Genomic DNA, 24797 nt, shown 5'->3' on the forward strand with positions numbered 1-24797 from the left:
AGGAAGCCTGTTATATTGTGTCTATTCCGGCTACCTGCAATTTGGAATACAAAAAACCCCAAACCACCAATGACCACAAAACAAAACAAAAGTCAAAACCAAAACCCCTCACTATTCACGGTGCTGCAAGTTCCAGCAGAGTGCCAAATGCAGTACTTTAAATTGTAAAAACCAGCCATATGACAGTCATAACCAATTACAAACACATCTGAAATTACACTGGAATTTTGTCTTACTGTGCTAGTACTTTAGAAAGTGAATTTGGTTAAGTGAATTTTAAAGGGCATATTATTTCACTCAAAGCATTGTTAAGAATTAATTTTTAGACCAGTACTGCTGAAGATGCAAGCATAGATTTTAGCAGAAGAAATACCTTGTTCCAAGGTAACCTCCTCCAAATCAGGGTTAAGCACCTCCAGAAACGAGGTGAGTTTTGCAGAGAACAAGCATGCATGCTCAGAGGAAGAGACAGACTTCCCTTTGCATTCTGTAATACATAAACCACGTAAATCACTAACTCTACCAGCTACGCAAGGGCTCCGTCCTGATTCACAGCACTGTTGGGGGGATATAGAGCCTTAGAGCTCTGAGTCAAAAGTTCAAATGTAGTCCAGTACTGATGGAACAAGTTTTTCAATGATTTACTATTGCCAGCCCACTCTGTGGCAAATCAACTCCACATAATGCAAGGCCAGTGTATTGCAATCAACTTCTTAACTGCATGAGTGGTAAAGACACAAAGCTGAATGAGACAGCTGTTTCTGTACAACACTGTTGCCTGCCATTGCACTAAAGAAGTTAATTTCCCAGACCTACTAAAGAAAAGAAAAAAACAAACCAACACTAAAACCACCCAAAGCTTTAAAGAAGTCCAGTAACTTTCATGATTTGCTTCTCAAGACAGGTATCTAACTTCCTCAATACTATCAATGAACTTCCAGCGACTAAAACCAGGTACTAGATTATTAAAAGGGATGCTCTGGGTCCCACATCAACACCAAAACTACTTAAATATGAAACAAAACAATTTAGAAAAATAGCTGTGGTGTTAGGATGAGCTCAGAACATAGAGGCAGACCGGCTACGAAACATGCTGTTTCTACAGGCTTTTCTATTTGTGTACTCCAAAAACTATTTAAGAAGTAGTCTTAACAGAGTTTCACTGCTGACAGAAGTCGGCAAAGCCATAACCAGACTTCTGCTTCTCAGGTCTGCCCCAGAAAGCCTATGGGAAGGCCTGTACAGAAAGGTCACTGGATCTTTGGGGACCAACTATGTTCATCAAGCCAATGTATTCGAGTCACATGACTCTGGAATGGAATACAAGACCTTTTAAAGCAAACATACAGCATATGACATGCAAACATGTTTTTCTGTCAGACTACACTCATTGAAAAGCACTCAGTTTTCCGTTACTCAGATCACATTTGGTGGAGTTTAGGATCCAAGTACAATACAAATGACAGCAGTTTCTAGCAATCCAGGTTTGCTGTCCTTCAAAAAGAAACAGAGAAAAAAATTTCCACCCATTGAATCAACAACTCCTTTTCATAACTTAAATTTTTTAGAGATGTAAATCAGACCTGACCCTTACTAATCTGGACTCTATTTGTAACAGGTTAAAATTGGCATTATTGTAAATCTGATGGAGAACTTGGGACATGGAAGTATACTTGCTATGGTCAATCCTTATTCTTAAGGTAATGGGCGTAGAAAACAAATAAGCTTAACAATACTAACGCAGTCTTTTAAAGTGGTTTTTTTTAATTTAAAAATTTTGTCAAACAAGGTAAGTATTTACAAAACATTGAGCCTTTCAATTCTGTTATCAAAACCTGCTGAACATAGAACACATAAAACTTAAAGTAGAATATTCTACAAATCTAAAATAAGATATCAATAAAATTCATGTGATTGACTTAAAAATGACCCCATTTCCCAAACAGGAAAGATAAAATACGAACCAGCAGAGCCTGAACTGGATATGCAAACTTCCAATAGATTCATTAGAGACAGTCTCTGAGTAGTAATCTAACAGACTAGTAATTGATGCTAGATCAAACCCATTGGTCATCTGTTGAACGTAAACTGTACATACAAAATTTACAAATATTTTCAAAAGCTCATTCTTAGTCTTTGGAAATATGTTATAATTAATTCAATACAGTTGATGCAATCTCTCTGTCTAGGAGCTTTTCTGTATAAGGGTGTAACTTGTCTGTCCAAAAGAGAAAAAGAATTCAAATTCTTCTGCAGGACAAAAAGATCAGAAATTTTTAATAAGGCTGAACCCAAATTTAAAAAGGCCATACATGGAGTGTCCTTTCATATCACAAACAGGAAGAATCCAGATGACTCAAATCAGGACAGGGAGCAGGACATTGTAAAATCTTCAGAAATCCACGTATTTTGCTTGCAGAGAACCTTTACTCAGTGCTTTCAGAGAAAGGCAATATATACCTCATCTAGTGTAAGAAGACTGGCGTAGGTATAGAGTTAGCTTCATTACACAACAGAAAATGAAGCAGAGATTTGTATGTGGTTCTCCTTCCTTTTATACAGCATATGAGATTTCAGATCAGATGCTGTTTCACCTTGATCAGCAACAGAAGGGAGCCTTCACATCAAGGCCAGCCGAACACTTCATTTCACTGTGTTACTGGCAAAGCAACATTAACAGGCACTTGGCTAGGCTGTTGTGCTGGTGACCCGTTACTGAGAGGTTGTTGTGGAACAGCAGCTGGTTCCATTTTGCTGATGTGTGTTATGAAGCGTAACCGAAGCTTCAAGGCTGGTCTTAAATTACAAATTATTTTCTCAACCTGATTAAAAAAATGCATAAAGAAATAAAGAAATGCACTTGGTAAAACAGAAGTATTTTGACTTACGTCACTACTGTACACAAACATCACATTAGCACAGTGAAAAAAAGAAAATACATAGCAAATACTAATATTTATGTCAATAATTTATTTACCATGTTAACCTTTGGACCTCTTCTGATAACTAACCTTAAAAAAACACCTCTCTGGTGTTACATTTATATACCAAAGCTTTGCAAAACAATTCACAAAACTGACACTTTGAAAAGCACATACTGTTATAAACTTAAATTGGGTGAATGATTTTTCACTGAGCATGGATGCATTCTTACTTTTGTCATATGTCAAGTTATATTAATGGATCAGATATGAGGTAAAGCTTAAATTATGTAGATTGAAATGAGGAAAAGTTATGAAACATACCATAGCTTTATTTCTAGCGATTGCTTTAATAATAGTACTTAAAGCATCCTCAAGCTACATTTTAAATTTCAGACTACAGAAATTAACCTTGAAATCTGAGATACCTACTAGTCTACTGAATCTGAAGTTTTTAAACGTGTAGAAGTGCACCAACTTCCTAATTTGCATATAATGACTAGTCAACCGTTAAGCATTTTGTTGGACTGCTACCTACGAGAATAGTTCATAAAAAGGTTAAACTGCTACGTGGGAGGAAAGATATTAAAGTATCAATATCTACTGTTTACTTACTTGGTCTTTCACACTGTCACCTGTAAACATATACTTCATATGATACAAGAAGTCACATATAGGATTCATGTAGTTCAGGTGTGAGCTGTACTGATCTGCATTCAGGAGCATCTCATAAAATGCCACTCCGATCTGTTTGCACAGACACAAAAAGCACCCCAAATGAAAACAGGTTTTAAAATTCTTTAGCGCAGAAATACAGTTAAACAGTGCAACAAATACTGCTTTTTAAGTATCTGTGATTCCTAACTATTTTCTTACAAGGACAAATAGGCAGGTCTAACTCATCGCATTATGCCCAATTAAATGACCCCATTTTCCCAAGTTAACTTCCGGTGAGTGCAATGATGGTATTTTGGTACATGCTACGTAATTAGTGCTTAAATGTCATTGACTGCAATATGGTTTAAGCAAGTGCCTACCAATTTCACAAAAGTGCATCTTAGTAAATAACTAGAAGAAAGTTTAGCACAAGATTTGAGTCTTTTAGAGAGCAGACATTACAGTTTACTGCATTCAGCTTGTATCTAGACTCCAGCAAGGTCTTCTACAAATGCATACAATGCCCTCTCTATGAAGAGCTTACCACTAGAGTATTCAAACATACTTAAGGAAGTGTTGTGTGCAAACATATGTATGCCTATGACCATTTAAAGATGGCACTGTGAAAACCTGAATTTTGTGGCTGGTCACTTAAGTCACAGGATAGCTGCTGTCTACTCTGAAGGTAGCAACTTCTTGTGATTTCCTCACACCAAAATCAATTCCTTGCAAAGAAAAAGGAGTGGTATGAGAATGTTAAGAAGCATGGAAAGCTGACAGCTTTTTAACTTTTTTTTGTATTTTGGTTCAATGCAGGCACAGAAAAAAATCATTTCTGACAGAGGAAGGAAGAAACCAGTCAAAGCAATAGTTACTAGCAATTTATAGTACTATAAAGGAATCTATAAAGCTCCAACAGTACTTTCTGTTGCTTACCAATACTTTTACTCAAGCACTGCTTTAAGAAAAAAACCTTTTTGCAGTTACTTTTATTGTAGCTTTAAGACCAAAAAACCCAGACAAAACCCATAGAAAAAAACCACCACAGAAAACAAGATTTCTAAACAATTAGATACATATTTTCTGTTTCCTACTTCCAAAGTATACTTACAAAGAACTAGAAAAGGCTGTAACTTGGACAAAACTGGAGGAAATATGTAAACAAGTAAACAGAAACACTGCCATAAGATTACTTAACTAGCTGATCAGTTTCATACAGTATCCTGCGTTCATGATATAACCAAAAACATGGGAACAAAGACTTCTCCCACTGTGTATGCATCCCTACACTTTTTTACTTCTTCAAAAAACAATGTATTCAAATCAAGTATTTTAGAAAGAACTGGAGGGTGGGGAGAGTTGCAGGACAGGAACTCATGGGGACCCTAGAAAATTAATAGCGAAGTCCCCTGTACAGACGTTGGTAACTGGGAATGAAAGAGTAATCAGTAGTGGCAATAGACCTGTATGTTATGTTGGTCAGAATCTGGAGGGAGACAAGTTGCATACTTGACAAGCATGCTTTATGTATATTTACCAACAGCATAGATATTTAAAGACAGAATCCCAAGTTAAGCTCTTTTTTCCAGAAGGGTCTCTGCTACATGCCGTTCTTCAGCTCATCTGCCTACTGGCCATCTCCATCTCGCTTCTTCTCTCCTAACCTTATCCACATTGATAGGTATGTAAGAAACAGCCTGTGGTCCTCCACCCTCACAATTCACCTCTTGCATACTTCCTTCCTCTGCAGAGAAGCTTTTAAAACAGAAAGTCTGATGCATGCAGTCTGACAGCCAAAGAAAGCATGCATTGCTTGCTATTTTTGAGGCTGTATTTCTTTTTTGGTAAAAAAAGAAATCTATTTTATCCTTGAACCAAGCTGACAAGATAGCAGTTAACTGGGTAGCTGGATACCAACGCAGCAATTCAGACCCTTGAAAATACTGTTTAATTTCTATAGAATTTAATTCTGAATGTTTATCAAAGACCTCTATCAGATTCTGCTTTGTAATATAATTGCAAAGCTAAAATAATATATACTGTATAAAGTATGCCAAGAGCTACACTTTACCTCTATCATGCATCGTGTCCTCTCCTGCTGAAACCGTTGTAGAAAAGGACCAACAAGGTGGTAAACGTAGAGTAACTGGAACTCTGTTTTCACTATGGGTATCAACACTTCTGTGAGGAACCTGCAGTATTTCAGGACACTTAATACTTCAAATGGACTTTTTCCCCTACCCCAAATTCTAGCCAAAACATCACATTCTCTTTCACAGATTTGGGCCTTCATTTTAGAAAATACCATGTAGCTCTGCAAATATCAGTTATTTCAAATATTATTTATTTCAGTGAAGCTCCAGAACATTTCCAGGCAATGATTCTGAGCTCAGTATAACACTACGCACAGTTAAAAAGCTGTCCTCTGACATTTTAACACTACCCTTAAATCAAGGTTCAGGATTAATTGAGGAATACAGCAAACCACCTTCATTTTTGTTCAGTTATTTTAAAACTTAGTAACTGAAGTCTGTAAGTTCTGTCATTAACACAGCCCTGGCAAAAGTCTAATCTTCTAATGTAGTGGTATTTTTTGCTTGCTTTAATGATTAAGTGGACCACTACCACATCCTTCAGTCAGCAAAGCATCTCAACTTGCAGTACAGGGTACTTGCTAGAATTAAGGATACGTTTACTGATTATAGTTGATGCTTTAGAAATATGCTACGGTCAACCGTTTAAGAAAATTTTAAATTAATAAAAGCATAAAAGCTAATAAAGATTAAAAAGGCTCATTAAAGTTAGTCACACTCTAGATAAAAGCCCCAAACTTTACAGGTAACAAGAATTATGTCAGTGGAAGGGCAAGCTGGAAAAGAACTTGTGAATCTATCTGGTGAGTTCTGGAGCTCCCCTGTACATATTTGCTGGTCTAATGCTACAGATACAGCTTTGTTATCTATAATATGCATGGAATTTAAAAGAAAAAGTAAATCATCAAATACCATTACACCTACTTAGGAATGAGAGAAAGCTGTCCAATGCTAGAATGATGCCAGACAGCATGTGCCAAAGCCAAGGTGTAGCTACAACTCATCTCAGAATAAGACTGGTGACATGCTGTGAAGTCAAACAGCTGGAATGGGTAACCAACCCACTCTGTCTCTGACGTCAAGCTGGGACTGTTGATAACGCTCACAATGCGATCATGAAGAACAATCCAGTATGGCTCCTGGAAAAAACAGAAAGTTGGAAATGCTTCTGAAAAGAACACCACCTAAGACAATGCTTCCTCAACTCTTTTTTTTACTATTTTTTTCCACTTTTTTTACTATCTTTTTTCAATACTACTATTTAATTTTTAAAATGTTTTAAACTACATGGTGGCTTATACCCCTGTCTGACAAACATAAAAATTAAGAAGCACAATACAGAAAGCATCCGTGGTAGTGGATGTAGCACACTCAAACGTGTGGCACTATCAAGACATGTTTCACTAATTTAGTTATTTAGGTAGCTAACATAAAGGTAGTTAACATAAAGGTCTCCAAAAGAAGCAGAGCAGAGGCAAAAAACCTTAATGAAAGGAGACTGATAATTTTCTGAGTGAAGGCACAAACAGATGTGATGGAAAAAGGTAGATAGAAAATCCAACATGGAAAAAGCAAACAACAAAAAGATACAAAAGCCAAAAGAACAGAGATGAAGATGCAAGGAAACAAGAATGATAGTCAGCAGTATTATGAAAATAATAAGGATTAAATCCTTATTGGTTTTTTTTTCCATGTTGGGTTTCTTCCAAGAAAAGGAATCATTTTGTTGTGGAAGAGAAGTCATGAAGAAAGGATAACTGTTGCACATAAAAGCAACAGGTAACAGGATCAAAATTACTCAGGCAGTCCTAGTCCGGTACCAAGTGATACACAAACTCTAATACTGCACACATTTGCTTTTGAACTCTTAAGCACATCTCACTGATGTGATTTAAGAGATACACGATGTGCAAGTGCAAGCATTAATAGAAAATTAGCTTTGCAACAGAACCCTTACAGATCTCTTTTTACTTCATAGATCCAGTTCTCAATACTACAAACTTGGCATTTAACTATGTTTTTAAATAGGAGTGATTTACCTCTTTTGATTCTAGCCTCAAAACGTAAAAATCTGGTCAATTTTTCTATGCTGGAGGAGAAGTTTCTCAGACATGCAAGCAGCCTTCTGATATATAGCTCTATGCAGATTCTACAGACGTTGGCTATAAGTTTTTACAATATACTGTATAAAGATGATAGACCTTACATGGAAGAGGAGATATTTTTTTTTTAGTGTTAAAATATAACATATTGACTCACTGGTAGGGCTGTGATAATTAGTCCAATTGCATTCATCCAAGCTGTGATATTCTCTCTTGGCACCAGGGGCTGACTAGAGACAGAGAAAAAGAAAAGAAATGCTCTGAAATTCACAATTGCACTTTGTGCTTCTGGTGCACCTAAAGACCCAATGCAAAGAATACTTCTCAAGTTGAGATAACCATAAAACCACATACAGGTACTTAGGAGAGCAAACAGACACTATAAATGCCACTCTGATGTTGCTTTCAAAACTTTGTTCAGGCATGATTTTCTGTTAGTAGCATGTTTTCTTCAAAAGCTGTTATCACATTGTTCTTCCTGCCAAACAGGCTTCAGTGCTTGAGGGTGGCTTGTCCCTTTATTGACTTCCTCCCTCCATGTGCTCCAAATAGAGCTAGCAATAATACATTACTAAGCTGAATGAAGCCGAAATCAAATAATTTCAGTTTGTCATTGCTCAAAGATGGCATTTGTTCACTGCAAGAATATTAGGTCCTTTCATTTCAGTTCTTTTCACAGTGGCTGAGCAAGAAACAGGTCAAATAAATGCATCATGACAAAAGGCTAGCCTTGGCACACCACTCTGTTTCAAAGTACCTCTCATTTTACATTAGCATCAGGAGGATTCAGAGTCCTGCCAATGCTTCCTGCCCCTTCCTTTGCATTCAAAGATGCTGTGATATTAACTGATGAAATGTCCTCCTCCCAGCACAGCTGAAAGGACAACACACTATTTCCAGCCTCTCTGCCACTGAACCCACTGGGTAAGTTCTTAGTGTATGTGAGGTCTTCCCTCTATCTTTTAAGGTGATCAAGCCAAATCAACTGCTCCTGAAGCACACAATCCACTACAGCACTGAAATCCAACACAATTTTTCTGCTTGATCCCTATAGCCTTGTTTGTCCTTAAAAACCACTTTTCTCTATAAACTTAAAAGTATTTATACTTAATTAAAACCTTAAAAAAACCCTAAGAAAATGAGTATCACAGAGTACCTTAGCAATCTCTAATTATGTATCATATATTCTAGAAAACAATTTCAGAGCGCCACATACCTCTTCAGCACAACATTCAGTAGTGCATTGCCTACATCCTTCCCTGGAACAGCCAGAGCCATAAGCTCAACACACGTAACATGGAGAGCATGGGCAGCTGGGTTAGGAAACTCGTTGAACCTCCAGTCACAATTTGGAAACGGACCGGGTGATTTGCCTGCCATAGGTGACTGATTAAGGAAAAAAAAAGCTGCCCCAACATAGACTAGTGTAAACAGCACACTGCTTAAAAATATATGTATACATATCACTCATACTAAGTAAAATTGAAAGGTAAGTTACCAAGAGCAAATAAAACAACCGCATTTCATACAACTAGAGACATATGGACAAAAGGATGAATACAAGGCAACGTATATATAAAATACAAGACACTGAATCACTGAAGGATTGCATGCATACATAGCTATAAATATACTACACACACAAGGTCATGCAGAGGATAAATTTTGCCAGTTAAGAGGTGGAACAAAACACCAACCACCTCACTCACCATCTGCTTCCAAGACAAGAAAATAAAAATAACAAGAATTTTCTATTTTGCATAATCTGAAACAATTAATTTGCTTTAGTATAAGATCATCTAGCAGACTTCTAGGGTGACAGTTCAAGCAAAATGAGCACCTGCTTTGTCTCTGAAAATATTCCACTTTGCCAACCAAGACTAATTCATGTGAGCTACAGATAGAAGTGATCTCAAAACACAGTTAACATTTGCATAAGCAACCCTGCAACCCCACAAAAGCAGGGATTTATGTAATTTTAGCTTTCTTTAGAGAGACCTAAAAAACTTCTTTGAAGTTACAAATAAAAGAAAGGCAAATTCAGGAAGTGGAGTGAAGAAAGACATATCGAGAAAGTTGGTCAACTCCCATAACACTGACCCAGAAAGAAGACAACATCCAGGGAGATTCCACTAGTGCTGTTCTCTAGAATATAGCTGCATGGGTTCACCAGCTATTTACACAGGAAATGACATCAGCTGTAGTCATAACTGTAAAAACTAAAAGGAAGGCAGCAATTAAGAAAATGTAAGTTTGTGTTAGAAATATAACTTCTAGTTTCTCCCTCCTAAAAACTAGAATCTCAGCAGCTGCTAACAGCACATATACCGATCTTCAACTAGACACAGCTAGTTATATACCATCTTAAACATGGCACTGCTTACAATATTTTTTTTCTTAGTAATATTGATAATGGCATTAGAAAAAAGTAACCTAATTTTCTACATGTTTTTAATAATCATACTTTGTATCAAGCTGATTTTATGTGGCAATTAGAATTCAATTCAGAATGCATAAACATCAGTATTTGTACTTGTAAGTGATGCATTAAAAGTGAAATATTTATACAGCTGTACTGTACTTTGCTTTTGCAATATCTTTTAAGATGTTTTTACTAGGGCTGCACAGTCCTTGTGTAGAAAATAAAGTACACTGAAGTCATCTAATATGAACTTAGACTGATATATGCAGCTAAAGATGGACTCCAAGCTTTATTTCACATCTGAACAGACAGAAATTGAGAGCTTTGTATTTTGATGAAATGAAGCTATATGACATTGGCACAGCTTAACGTGAACTTGAAGAAGGATATTGTCTACTAGTCTTCCAATGAGCTTGCAATAGTAAGTGTCATCAGGAATCCACGGATTGTCTTCTCGGGCATTCATAGCACATTTGAGGTAAGTATCACTTAGACACCAGCCTAATGGGCGATTATCTTTGAGAGAGCCAATTATGGCATGAACAAGTTTTCTCTTGAGGTTTGTGCGCTCTCTGAGATGCCTCTCATAATAGTGAAGAGTGTTGTACAGGTAAGTCACTGGACGGTCTGCCAAGAAAAGGAAAACAACAAAAAACAGAAATAACTTCTAGCAGCACTGTTTATGGTGGCAATTAAAATAAGAGCTCTACAGGATTACACTGCATGTATTTAAAAACTGCACATGGAGTTGATTCATGCTCATTATTTCACTATACAACACTAATTTTCCTTTGTCTTGTACATACACTTTAATGTGTATGCAGAAGGGCAGAAGTCAAGCAAAGAAAGTCATTATTACTAACAGATCATATCCTAATGATAATACTAATATATCTGTAAATTAAACAGTCTAAATCTTCTCTTCATATAAAAGTTAGTAAATGGGAAGAATCCAGGAATGAATTCACAATAAGGAAAGAACATTGTAAATTGTCTGGGCGTAACAAAGCAATGACATCTATACAAAAACTTACTATAATAAGTGCAGTTACAGAAGTGTTAAAAAAAACAGGTTATTTGAATCTTAAACAAGAATAGATGAAGGAACAGCTTTTTTTAGATGTTTCAGTCTTGGTATCAGAAAGATTGTTAGGACACAGGTCCACATGCTTACTACTAGAAGGAAATGAAAGGGAAATTTGTGAAGGAAGCATGAATTAGTAAAAGCTACCTGAATAAAAGCAAATTCACTGTTGGTAGGCTGAAATTCACTATTGTGAAGCGAATGTACTTCTCTATATGCAGGGCTTAGAAAATAGGAAAGGATTAAAAACTGCTGAGCTAGTAGATGATTATCATGAAGAAGAGAATGATCACAACAGGAATAAAAGTATACATTCACAAATAACTTACCATGGAATTTGTATAAACCTCCCAGATGATCCAATAAAGTTTCTAGTGATTTGGACACTGGAAGCAATTCCAGGAATCTATGGATTACGATGTCAAACACTGGCAGAAAGCGCAGGCATACATTTCCAAAATAAATTGGTAGGTACTGGGGCTGGATCTGAACTGGGGGATTGACTTGCTCTGCCAAACCTTCAAAATACAGCTTTTCAGGATATTTCTGGAGGGAAAGAAATCCAAGAAAATCAAAAGCTCTCTCCTTAAAAGCAGTGCATTAAACATTCAGCATCTACATTACTTTAAAAAGACACTTCATAACCCTCATTATCATATATGAACGAGTGAGACCATTTCACTTAGACTAGTAGATAACTTTTTCAGAAAAAAAGAAAAACAAAGTTTCACCACCACTCAAAGCAGGTGTAAGAGAACATTAAGCATCCCAAAGCAAAGCTGAAAGCAGCCAGTGCTTAAGTGTCCTTGTCAACAACTTTAAGAGAAAACTTAGGGGAAATCAGCACTACCGGAAGTTCATCATTCATCGTATACTGAATCAGAACACTGAGAAATAATATGCATGTAATAACTCCCTGGGAATGAATTGCAGTGCACGCAAATGCCAGATGATTACAGCTGAAGGCTGAACTTACAGTGTTTTACCTGTGACTGAAATTTCTATATGCCACAGTGTCTCTAGTAACTGTGCAGCCATGTCAGAGCACTTCCCAGCCTAATATAATCTGCCTCCCTGCTACCCTTACACTTCGAGACACTGTACAGCTACAGCAGAGGGCTAATACAGACCAAAGAGCTTCTGGATCAGAACTAGATTGTATGTGTTCAGCTACATGAGAGTTTGCTTCTACCTGTTTCATCTCAGTGATTATTTATCTTTTTACAGAACACTCCATTGGTAGGTACATCCTTTTCCAGGCAGCAGAAGCCACCATGTTTACAGCAGCATTAAAATCTCAGCACTTCACTTCCCTAACATAACAGAGTATCATGTTCTTGCCACACAGGACATGGAAGAAGCTTTAATAATTACAAGAAAATGTCAGTTTAACTATTGTTACAGCCATAAAACAACAGAAGGAAATACCCTCTCCCTGATGCACAAAAACTGTTCTAAATGAATTTCAGCAAACCTAAGAAATTTCAGAAAGATGAGATTTAGATGAGGAAGAATGAATCTCCAGACAACTTTTCAGCTGCTTCTGTCTTTGAATATCACTGCATTATAATTTTAACATTATTACATAATCAGTGATTATTTTTTTAATAGGTATCAGCCCAAGTAAATTACAACTTACTAAGTAACTTCAAAAATTGACAGAGCTGTCTTGTCTTTTACAAGATAAAAGACTCTGTGGCTGATCTCAACACCACAGAAAGTATTAGAGTAAAGGAATTTTCTTAGCTTTGTTACCTTGTGATAACTCATATGCTTCGTATGCCAGTCATTCTGCAGCCAGTGCTCCGGAGAATTCTCCTTCACAAAATCACTCACTCTGTTTCGAAAATCATTAGGCTTCAGTAACAGTAATTGAATTATGAAGTAACAGACTTGAGCTTCATTTCCTTCATGACTACGCATAGCCTTAAACAAAATGGATCAGAAAACATGGAATTACAGTTGATGCTGCTGTCAACTTTATAACCTTTTTGGCTAGCAAACTCGGCTGCGCATCTGGTACAGCCACACGCAAATTCACACTGAACATTCAGTCTTTCAACTCTATGTTTCAAGTGAAGTCACAGAACAGAGGCAGGTTCAATCATCTATGAAAAGTATCCATAATCATATTTTTTTACTCCATAGGCAGAAAGTCTTACAAACTCCCCAGCGATAGCACATTCTTCAAGAATTCAGGCTTTTAGCTGTCAGATCTTTTACTGAAAATAACTGATTAATGATAATTAAGTTAAGGTTGCTTCAAAATTCTGGCCATCTGACATGTTTAGACTTCAGTTTGAAAACCAAACTAAAATTCAACCAAAAAGCCATGTATTTTAAAATCTCATTTTAATGTATGTAAAGTATAATTACTGAAGGAAACCTTAATTCTCTCTAGGTAAACTCTGCTTTATATTGTAGGATAACCTAGAAAGACAAAGAATACCATTTCTCTCCTATTTTTCTGATGCAACAGGCTGAATTCTAAGCAAAGGATGCATACTCTAATGGATACAAGATTTTCCATTTGCTTTTGAATCATGGTCAGAAATTGTAAAATCACAGAATCATTTTGGTTGGAAAAGACCTTTAAGATCACAGAGTCCATCTGTTAACACAGCACTGCCAAGTCCACCACTAAACCCTGGCCCTAAGTGCCACATCTACACCTCCAGGGATGGTGATTCTACCACCTCCCTGGGCAGCCTGTTCCAACGCTTGACCACCCTTTCCGTGAAGAAATGTTCCTAATATCCAATCTAAACCTCCTGGTGCAACTAGAGGCCGTTTCCTCTTGTCCTGGCGCTAGTTATCTGGGAGATGAGACCCACCCCCACCTGCCTACAACCTCCTTACAGGCAGCTGTAGAGAGCAATAAGGTCCCCCCTGAGCCTCCTCCTCTCCAGGCTGAAGAACCCCAGTGCCCTCAGCCGCTCCTCAGAAGACTTGTGCTCCAGACCCTTCGGCAGCTTCGTTGTTCTTCTGCGGACACACTCGGGCACCTCTGCGTCCTCTTGCAGTGAGGACCCCAAAACTGAACACAGGATTTGAGGTGCGGCCTCACCAGTGCCGAGTACAGGGGGACAATCATTTCCCTAGTCCTGCTGGTCACAGGATTTCTGATACAGGCCAGGATGCTGTTGGCCTTCTTGGCCACCTGGGCACACTGCTGGCTCATTTTCAGCCGGCTGTTGACCAACAGCCCCAGGTCCTTTTCTGCTGGGCAGCTTTCCAGCCACTCTTCCCCAAGCCTGTAGCATTGCATGGGATTGTTGTGACCCAAGTGCAGGACCCTTCACTCAGCCTTGTTGAACCTCATACAACTGGCCTTGGCCCATCGGTCCAGATCCCTCTCTAGAGCCTAAATAATTGCATAGCTCTGAGGTCAGAGACCCAAAGCACTAATAACGACATTTAATGACACCAATTCAATGGCTGTCATTAAATAACCAAAAAGCTTCCGCTGAAGGACTGAGAGAACTGTAAGTCTTCAAGTTTTATGTTGCTTACAGAAAACTATTATTTTACTTCATTATTCGGTTAGTAAAGAGTCACTATTTAAAACTAACGCATTTTTAAAAAAGATTGCTCCTACAAAAGTGACTCAGCAGACTCTGTGTGAAAAACTGGCATCTTATCTTCTAAGGCGATACTTACCAAACACAGTATCAACCTATCCAGTGTCACAATGTTGTATTTCCACACCATGTCATTGAGAATCTCAATACATTTATTGAGCTGCTGGCCTCCTGCAGAGGTAGAGAATTCATACACCAAGAAATCTGCAAATGTCCTGACATGTGCCACCAGAGCTCTGGCCCCAATTCTTTCTAACACTCTAACAAGGAAGAAAAAAAAAAAGCAACAAGCAATTGTTACTGTTCTTACTACATTTTTAGCTGGTCTATTTTTAGTTAGTGGGTTTTAATACAATTGTCTTTTTAAAAAAAAACAACAAACAAACGAAAAAAAAACCCCACAACCCCCCTCCCTTTATTAAATGAACTGAAGAAAATTCCAAAGCAAAGCAAGAAGTCCTTAGAGCAACAGAATTCCAGTCTGGTTACTAATCAAAAGAAATGCTTCAAGCACACCAATTCTTATGTATCATATTCTGCCCAGAACCCATGCTTTAGTTATGCGTTTTTAATTATACACCTCTTAGGACAATCTTCTGCAACTCAACTTTCCATAGCATTAAAATAATGGTATTTCCTTATTGCACAGAGAAGTAACACATGTTATCATAAATAAAAGACCTAAGAAGGACTGAAAACAAAGCATCTATCACGGCTGGAGGTGATGCTGTTACTACTGAGAACAAGTAAAAATACTGTAGGACTACTAATTCTATAGTAAGTTTTCATCTTAATCCAACATTTGTTTTAAAAAACCAATTATTTGGCCTTTATTCATCTACAAGGTGAAATAAAGAAACACTTTATATTTTCTGTTTACTATTTCACATTGCCTGAAACACTGCCATTACAAGTAACATGCTTAAATCACACCTCATAGCCTTGTCTTTTACCAGGAAGAATATACACTGCAGATCACTGTGTGGTGCAACCAGTCTTCAACACTGCACAATTATGATGATATGCTTGCTAATACCTAGCTCCCCTCCTTTTTCCCATGTTTTGCATTAATAAAAAAATGTACAAATCAAGCTGTTAATGTACAAAGCGTAAGTCTCAGAGCACGGCATGTTGCTGTAGTAACTTTGAAACGGCACATCTTTTAAGCTCACCTGTAGCCAATTTGATTAATGTGATCAGTGTCTAACAACATCTTCCACAGAAGACAAAGGAAAAGTGGGGGTGAACCTTGCATAGAAAAGTGTGTGATTATATCATTCTCATTGGTCATAGACTTCCACTTTCGGTATTCTTCTTCCACATTCTTCTTCAAGTTAAAACGGCTTTCCTGAGGTACATTATTCTGCTTGAAGAATACCTGAAATAAAGTAGGCTTTTCTGTGACTGAGTGCCTAGAAAAAAACATTCGCACAAGCAAACTTTTGCCTTATGAGTTCCTACTTCCCTGTTACAATACAACCTACTAGACAGTGCTGTTGCTTCACCATGACACCACAGTGATTTGTCGCTAACAAAGCTACATGACAAACTGCCACAAGAAAAAAGGCTCCTCTGACTTTTGTAGTTTTTTTAAAAGATCCGATTTACCTTCCACCAGAATTATCAGTTGGCCAAACCTGGCTTTAGAATACTCAAAGTTAATACATTTCTGAAGAAATAGCAATGTTACAATCATGCTGCATTTTTTTAGGGACTTGAGATTAATGTAGTCTGGACAGGACAAGAATCTCATCAACTACCAAAAGGCAAAGGATCTCATTAAGAGAATATATTCTTTGTATTTCCAATTATAAAATCATCAGTTTGAAACTATTACCTGCAGAGGAGCTGGAAAACAGCTTAGTGTATGTGATGCCCAGTTATGGGGAGTAAAACTCATGATAGTCTGCAATATATCCTTGCACCAAGTTCCCTGAATTGAATCAGAGCCTGTAAAAAAGTCTAGAAAATGGATTAACGATATTACAATTTCACATTTAAAAAACATTTCTTATTGGTATTCCTTTTTATGCTATTAACAATAAAAAAAATATTTTTAGGTTCTGAGCTAGAAATAAAGCAATCATGATTTAAAATTTTATATTTAATTTCCTGTCATGACAGTAAGACAAGCTTTTGCTGATTAACTGACCAGACTTTAAAAAAAAATCCTCAGGAAGATAATGATGATGAAATTGCCAGATGCCATTTTATATTGCTTTAAAAAGTCTGCTCAGCAGTACCTTTCCCAATTAAGCTGTGGAAATAAAACAGAAGCCTCATCCCCCTAACCCCAGTGTCGACAATGTTAAAGGTTGAGCAAAGGTTAACAAATAAAAAAATCTAAAACAAAGAAGCCCTTTCCCTTTCAAACCACCTCCACCAGTTTTCAGTTGTTTTAACCCTCCAGCAAGGCTCCAGACTAGAACCATAAAAAAGGAGAGAAAACATCCCCCTCAAAGCTAATAAAAACCTGACCCATGTCATTGCACATTGTTAAAACATTTGAACACCCACCAAAAGCTTCCCCCTCTCCCTTCCCCAAGAAAGCAAACCAACAATCACACAAATTTTTCTTAAAGGTATTCTCTATAGGGGGTGGATTCCACATGAGCAACATACTTGCTGTGAACATTCCTTTTTTTTTTTAAGGCATTTTTTTTAATGGCATGTATCAGTAATCAATCCAAACATTTAAATTTAAAATAATGAAACAAACTACAACAGTAATAAAAAAAACCTAGTCACACTGTATCTTTGTATAAAAATAAATTTCTAAACAACATCTGATTTCACTATTGCTATAATAATAGCTTTTTGCCTAAAAATAAGTAATTGGAAATTAAATTTCACTTTTTTCAAAACCAGAAGAATAAGGCATGTGGTTTATGACTTGGTCATTTCCATGATATTCTCTTAAACAGTATTTTAGAGAAATGGCTTGACCACAGATTTCACTTAGACATTATCTCACAGTACTGCCATTACCTGTCACATGTGTTGCCCTTGCTAGAGTTAAGATCAAAGCCCTGTTGAGTTCCTCTGATTCTGCTGAAAGAACTGTTTTGGGATCACTGAGGAATCGTGTAAACTGTGGTTGGACTTCTGAGCTGCCCAACGCTGTGATTAGCCTTAGAGCAGTACTCTCCACACTGAAAGAAGGAAACAGTCCAGTTAGCAAATAATGCTCATATTGCTGCTTTTAAGATTAAAAAAAATACCTATTTTTCCTTTATCTTCTGCTTTAAATAATACAAAAATATTTTTTTTGAAAGCGATGCTCTTAACTGTTTTGAAAAGTTTACTTTTTCTGCTGTTAAATAGTTGATAAAAATTTATTAAGTGTACTTTATTTTCAAATAAACCTCTCAAAAGTTGATTTAGTGAAAATTCCAGGTGCAGGGCCCCTGAAAAAGGGTCTTGAGTCTCTCCAATTTAGAGCCCCCCACCTTTTTGCTATCTTTTGAACATCGCCATCTAAACAAGGATACACAGGTATGTATGCAACAGATTAAAAAGGCACAAATAATGCATGGGAAGTGTCAAAGCTAACTATCACCTTGAAGCAGACAGCGCTAAATTGTCCTCATTGAAGAAGTGAGAAAGTACTGCTTTTGATTAAAAGCAGTTTATTTTCTAGTGCTCTAGTTGGAAGTGCTTTTTACACCAGGTAGTTTGAAGTAATTTCAAAGACTTTCATAATATTGTGGTTTTGAAATGCCAGAGCCATAGGTTAAATTTACTCCAATCTAGCTGCATGCGGTGCTTACCAAAAGTCACTGCTTAACATCCATATTTCACAGACTAAGATGACAGAAAAAGACTTAGGTGAACAAAAAGAGCAAGACGTTGAATTCAAGGAGAACCTTGTCTTTACTTGTTCTCTCTACTCTTGATAAAGGATAACCAGCTGAGCAATTTGAATTTGGACTAAAAAATTACTATGTAATTAGACTTCCTTGACATGAACTGATAATAATGAGGTTGCTCTATCTCCAACACATACCCTCACAAGAAGTATTCTGCTCTTGTGAGTGACTGGATGCACTTATCCTCAACTTTTCTACAACCAGCCACAGATTCTACATACAAACTGAATCTCATACCCTTCAACTTTGTTAATACTAAGCTAAAGTCAAAGCTCTTCCCTACAATTTTCTGCATATCAACTCTAGATCTTCTTTAATCAGCTTTTCTGTCTTTCTTGTATCCAAATTAGTCATGGTTTTATGCATGGTTTACACTGATCTAAGACCATACGATGGAAGCAGTAATACTTTTTTCTCCATTCAGGTACACGTATAGCGACCACAGGTTTGCTCCAACTCCTTTAAAGCTACAGGATAAATCAGATTATTTCTCTGATCTTACTGAAATTTGACTTCACTAAAGAATTAAGTGGAACCAGCTTAACTCTTGAAATTGAATTAAACATCCTCTACAGGAGTAAGCAAGTGCAGTCTGACTGGCAGACAAGCCAATCACTGTGACTACAAGTAGCAGACATTCCCTTTATCTCCAGTGCAAGAAGCTCAACAATTTTCTGACACTTCCTGACATGACTGTTCTGGTGTGCATTCCTGTGTTTTGACCCATGACACTGCTGCCATGTCTGTGGAAGAGGCTGCCTCATGCAATTCTGGGGAGTACTACCACTACTATCTGAAATGTGACCTGCTGAGATACAATTTAGCCAAAAAACAATTGAGCCACAGAACTGAGAAGTATTTAGGTCCCATTTAAACATAGTTCTCACACAGCTTTCCACATATGAGGAAGAAGGAATCTGATAATACAGTTAAATATAGCAATCATCACTCACCACAGATGAAGCTGGTTCTGATTAGTTTGTGGCACAGCAGCCAAGGAATGAAGATGGCTGAGCAGCTGAACTCTGTAATGAGGCTGGATGTGGTGCATCCGATAGCTAAACATTTCCAGCAGAGTATGCAAAATACCCCATGCATGAGACTTGAACACTGTTGGCAGGAGCTGACCTTATGAAAATGAGTTTGTAAAGTAAGCTTTCCAAGTGATTACACTTTAAGATACAAAGTTTTTTAAATAAAGTTTTGTACAGAATACACTGTGGATAGACAGTTATATTAGGCTGCAACATAGATATTTGATTTGAAAACTGTGTTAACTCCAAAAAGGGTGTGTGCAAGTGCTGTCTGAAGATGCTGTGAACATGTAGAGCTCAGTAACTTCTTACATGAACATATACAGCAGCCATGCAAATTATTTTAACAAGTGCAATTAAGCATCGTTTGCATCTCATTAAGTAACTTCGCTTATGATTTTCCTTTAAAAGCACATTTTTGCACAACACAGCATAACTAGGAAGGTCCTGACAATAGAAGTGAAGGCATAAAGGGACAGCAGCACACTCATCTGAAAATTATTGTAGCATTATGATAATTATTACAATTTCTTTTATATTAAAATAATTTATACATGTATTCAACATGTTGCATCATTAGATCTTAATTTTTACTATGGACTCTAGTTGCCACTGAAAGAAAATGCTACTGAACAAAAGGAAGTGGGAAAAAAAGAGAAGAAAAAACCAAGGTTTTCTTCCTTACTGATAAAGCCTTTGATGCCCAAGGACTCTATTTCCATATAAACCAAGAGGCGACTATAGGTTTCCACAAGAGCAGGAGCCAAGGCCACACTAGATTTTGCATGTGCCAACTTGATTACCCTTGTAGCTATGCTATGAATCAGGCTGAGGAGAGAAAGTATTTTTCAATTAAAAACAATAACTTGAAAGTTAAGAAATTTATTAAGTACAATAGATCTATACATGACATGTCCAGAGACAGAAAAGGTTTCCTGATGATAATTATCTACACACAGATTCACAGGTTAAATAAAAAAACTAGCTGCATACTGTACCTCATTTTGGCATGAACAGTGAGTGAGTCCAATAGGTTCATTGGCAAGGGGGTAATAGACCCTGATGCCATACAATTAGTCCCTGGAAGAGGTATTCTCATGTTGCCATTTCCATAAATAGTCTCTACGAGTACACCCATTGGCAAAGTGAAACACTCTGAATTGGTTGAGTAAGCATTGCACAACAAGGCAATCTTGTAGTCATTCATCTGTAAGCTTTTATTTCTTAAACTCTGTTGCAAAAACCTGAGTGACAAAGAGATTAAACATTAGGTAGAAAGAAACAAGAAAAAGAACACACATGCATTCCAGGAGTACAGCCACAGTAACCCCACTCAAAATTCCATTGTAATATAGTAGAAAACCCCAAATATTTATTAATTGCACCACATCAAAATGACTATGCCACAGTTTCACTATGTTACAATTTTCCTATATCAGAGAAACACCTCAGCAGAAAAATGTACTTTAAAAATCACCCTTCCAGACAAAATTTTACCCAATGTGCTGCTTACCCACATTTCCATACAGCAGCATCATAAAACAAAACTGTCAAATTACTTTCAGGTGCTCCCTCAGTAAAAAAGATTTATTAGTCTGAGATGTAATATATTACTTCCATTATCTGTACGATAACAGCATTTCACTTTTTATGAAATATTTTGACTTTGAGCTTTCTTTTTGAATTACTTTATTCCTTTGATAACCCTTAGACAGTTTGTGATCACACAATACATTCTGAATACAGACAGACTTGGAGCTTTCTATTCCATTATGTCTTGAGACAAATAAAACCACAACGAAACCCCCAAAACTCACTCATGATGAAGTTTAAGAGAATGAGGAATGGGAATCTGTAACTTGGAGTTGTCACTATGGGCCTTCCGATTCAGATGAATCCAAATACAGGTCATTGCAAAAGCATGAGTTGACTGGGGTTTGTTAATATCAGGTACAGGAATACACTAAAGAAAGAACACATGAATGTGACATATTGCATATATTAATGAACAAACCCCCAACTTAGATAGCCAGAATTCACAAAGTCAAGTTTCCTTTTTTCTGACTTGCAACACCATAAGCAAAGTATTTAAAGAACAGATTCTACCCTCAGCTGTGTGTGCAACTCTAAATCAAGAGCTCTGGAAGACACCTGGAACTCAGTAATTTGGAAAAAAACCCAAAAGAAAAAAATTAAGACCTCAGAAAATGGAAGCTCACCCTTAGAGTATCCAAATTCAAGACATACATAGTTGCGAAGCATATACTTTTACTCTCAGCCTCACACTTACACATTATTCCGAAATCAGTTATGGTATGTGCGTCTATAGTAGGTAGTCAGTGGTTCGCCAGTATTTTCTGAAAAATCTAACTTGTCTAGCATCACCATCATACTTAAAAGATTAATACACTTCCTATGAAAAGGAACAGATACACCCCAAAACTCAAAAGGTTTTGGCTACAGAGTCAGATATGTTACTGCCACCGGAAAAGGTACACTGGCTCTCTCCTTTGGCCAGCATCCACATTTCTTTCCCTTTGGTACAGTTACTACTGCACAGGCACCACTGGCAGCACAAGTGAGACAGCAGCAACACATAATCAAGGGAACAGCAAGACAGATCCTCTTAAGAACAAGAGCCATAGATAACATTTAAACTGCTTATTTAATTGAATCCTCAGAAATGCCCTAGTCCTACAGACATTTTAAACAAGTGTAACTTAGAGCCCACCACTACAGTTAAATAGTCCTGTCACTCTTCCCATATTTTGTGCTGAGAAAAGGAATTACAAGCTCATGAAACTAACTGTACTGAAGAATTTCTGTGGGTCAAAACTAACTTAAGAGGCGGAACAAATTGCTACATATCAGTTTGGTACACCAAACATTTGTGTTTATACATCTACTGACCCAAAAGAGAAGGCAATATGACAACAGCAAGCAACCAGGACTTCATGCTGACAATGCTGTCACAATGGAAGTTTAAGAACTTCCTCTAACTCCCTCTTCCTCAGGAACCTGTGTTCTAGAGGAATGTACAAAGCACAACTAGCATTTGATTTGCTACCACAGAATGAATTTTAAGGAACCATGAATACAACACCGATTTAAAGTGTCTTGGTCAGTTCTTTGCACCTTAAACCGTGTCACAGTGTATTATTCTGTTACAGTTACAGATTTAACAATACAATTCTGTACTATTCTTTAATAGTATCCTCAGTGCTTTAACAAGCTCTTCCAAACCTTAGTCACACCAAAATCAAGGAAAAGATGTTAACAGAAGTCTTTTTTGCCCCTAAAACCATTGCACAAATGCGGTTACTGGAAAAACACAGCTAGAAAATCCTGAAAGTCTTCATTTAATTATGAAGTCTCTGTCCAACTATGCAGCAACTGCTATTGGCATATGGGTCTCAAGTTGCATTAAAAATAAAACTTTTAATTTCAGAGAGAAAACTTACTTCTTTCTCAGGATACAGGAGGTCAAAAAGCTTCATAACTGGGAGGAAATCTGCCAGTGCATTCTTCTGAATGCTGCCAGAGATGAACTGGAGTAGCACCCACATCAGATGGTCTCTTCCTTTAATGAGACCACGGCCTGCCAACTGTCAAAAACACTCAGTAACAGACAAATATTGCATGAAGAAAAATCGCTGCAAAGATTCCTATGAAAGTAGAAGGGCAGACTAAAACAGTTCCAGACAAGACTACTGGGAATTGTGTAACAGGGCTTAGGCAGAAATGCATGTTGTATTTTCAGAAAGATGGCAAACAGGTGCATTAGTTGAAACAGAGAAACAGACTCCAGGAGGGCCACAACAATTACAGGTAAGATTTAAAATGTGTTTACCTCTTCAGGATCACCATTTTGAAAAAGTACCAACTCTTAAATATCGGACTTAAATTGTCACCTTGTAGCCCAGTACAGTATTGTCATTGCTAGCAGGCAGCCAGGGTCTATATTAGCTCTATAAAGAAAGTCTCAATCAGAACAACTTGGGCTTGCTTCATCTGGGCCCACCTGGGTTTATTTTTTTGTAGTTAACCTCTTTATCTGTAACAATTCTCTATTAACCAGTACTCTAATCTTATCTATCTTGCTTTAGGTTTAGATCATATTTATGCAACTGTGTTGTATAGCATCTATTGGTTCAATGGTTCATTAACAGTAATTAAAGGAATGCAACCCTGGTAAAACTAATTTCAGGGATAACTAAACAAGCAGAGAATTAGAATGCCTCACAAGTGAAACGTAACATATATAGTAAATTCTGATGTAACATGGAACTGTGGACAAATGAAGATGGAACAATGTGTAGTCCATGTTAGAAATTGTATCTAAATAGCTACAAGCTGATCCTATAGTGAAGAGAAAGAACACCTCTTTCCTACCATCGATGCCATACTTTCAGTGAAGGGCTCAGGATGTTCCTGACTTACTGTAGCCCCTCCTCGCCTTTCTTATGGAGGACTGGCACCACCACCCTTAGAAGTCAAAAACACTGAACACCAGAGAAAAGGGTAAATGCTAGGAAGTGTATAGTTTTAATGGAATTATTATTAGGAAGTAATAATAACTTTGGACTGTGACTGCCAGTATGACTTTAATTGGACACATGATCTTTGAGTAAACTGATTAGAGAAGCAAGTTCTTGCATCCATTTACATGGCATGTTTCATTAGCTCACAAACTGAACAGGGCATTTGGTCTGTTTGAAGCTTGGCTGTAAACTGAATGCAACAGCACAGTACCCTGATCTTCTGAATTATGCCAGTTTATCTCCTTATTCTAGTTACTAGCACATTTTGAATCAACATGTAATGTAACATCCTGTAACTGAATATACTAGAAACAGACCTAGCTCACCAGCAATGCAACTTGAGAATTTGACTTACTTCTACAAAGCACAACAATCAAAAATTTAATTCTTACGTATAAGGTACTTATCGCAGGTGTAAGTGCCTTTTTAAAAAACGTCTTTTGTTTTGTTTTTAAAATCTCTCTTACCACCTGGGAGTGATACAAACAATTTA

The 24797-nt window shown here is 37.1% G+C and overlaps 1 protein-coding gene across 2 annotated transcripts in view; it reads right to left on the minus strand.

Annotated features, from left to right (window-relative positions):
• Nucleotides 1–1743: 1743 nt before the first annotated feature.
• Nucleotides 1744–24797, minus strand: part of MED23 (mediator complex subunit 23) — a 40403-nt gene continuing 17349 nt past the window's right edge. For both annotated transcript variants that reach the window (XM_005230125.4, XM_005230126.4), the window contains 18 exons: nucleotides 23225–23368; nucleotides 21581–21726; nucleotides 20762–21007; nucleotides 20449–20591; nucleotides 19683–19857; nucleotides 17849–18012; nucleotides 16698–16822; nucleotides 16033–16238; nucleotides 14940–15120; nucleotides 13035–13205; nucleotides 11609–11825; nucleotides 10586–10822; nucleotides 8990–9155; nucleotides 7931–8003; nucleotides 6596–6810; nucleotides 5650–5770; nucleotides 3537–3668; nucleotides 1744–2822 (listed from right to left, as the gene is read on the minus strand). In XM_005230125.4, the coding sequence (XP_005230182.1) occupies nucleotides 2649–2822; nucleotides 3537–3668; nucleotides 5650–5770; nucleotides 6596–6810; nucleotides 7931–8003; nucleotides 8990–9155; nucleotides 10586–10822; nucleotides 11609–11825; nucleotides 13035–13205; nucleotides 14940–15120; nucleotides 16033–16238; nucleotides 16698–16822; nucleotides 17849–18012; nucleotides 19683–19857; nucleotides 20449–20591; nucleotides 20762–21007; nucleotides 21581–21726; nucleotides 23225–23368 (3036 nt within the window). In that variant the 3' untranslated portion in view covers nucleotides 1744–2648. The remainder of the gene's footprint in view (nucleotides 2823–3536; nucleotides 3669–5649; nucleotides 5771–6595; nucleotides 6811–7930; nucleotides 8004–8989; nucleotides 9156–10585; nucleotides 10823–11608; nucleotides 11826–13034; nucleotides 13206–14939; nucleotides 15121–16032; nucleotides 16239–16697; nucleotides 16823–17848; nucleotides 18013–19682; nucleotides 19858–20448; nucleotides 20592–20761; nucleotides 21008–21580; nucleotides 21727–23224; nucleotides 23369–24797) is intronic.

Source organism: Falco peregrinus, chromosome 7 (genome assembly GCF_023634155.1).
Source record: "Falco peregrinus isolate bFalPer1 chromosome 7, bFalPer1.pri, whole genome shotgun sequence".
Lineage (NCBI taxonomy): Eukaryota > Metazoa > Chordata > Aves > Falconiformes > Falconidae > Falco > Falco peregrinus.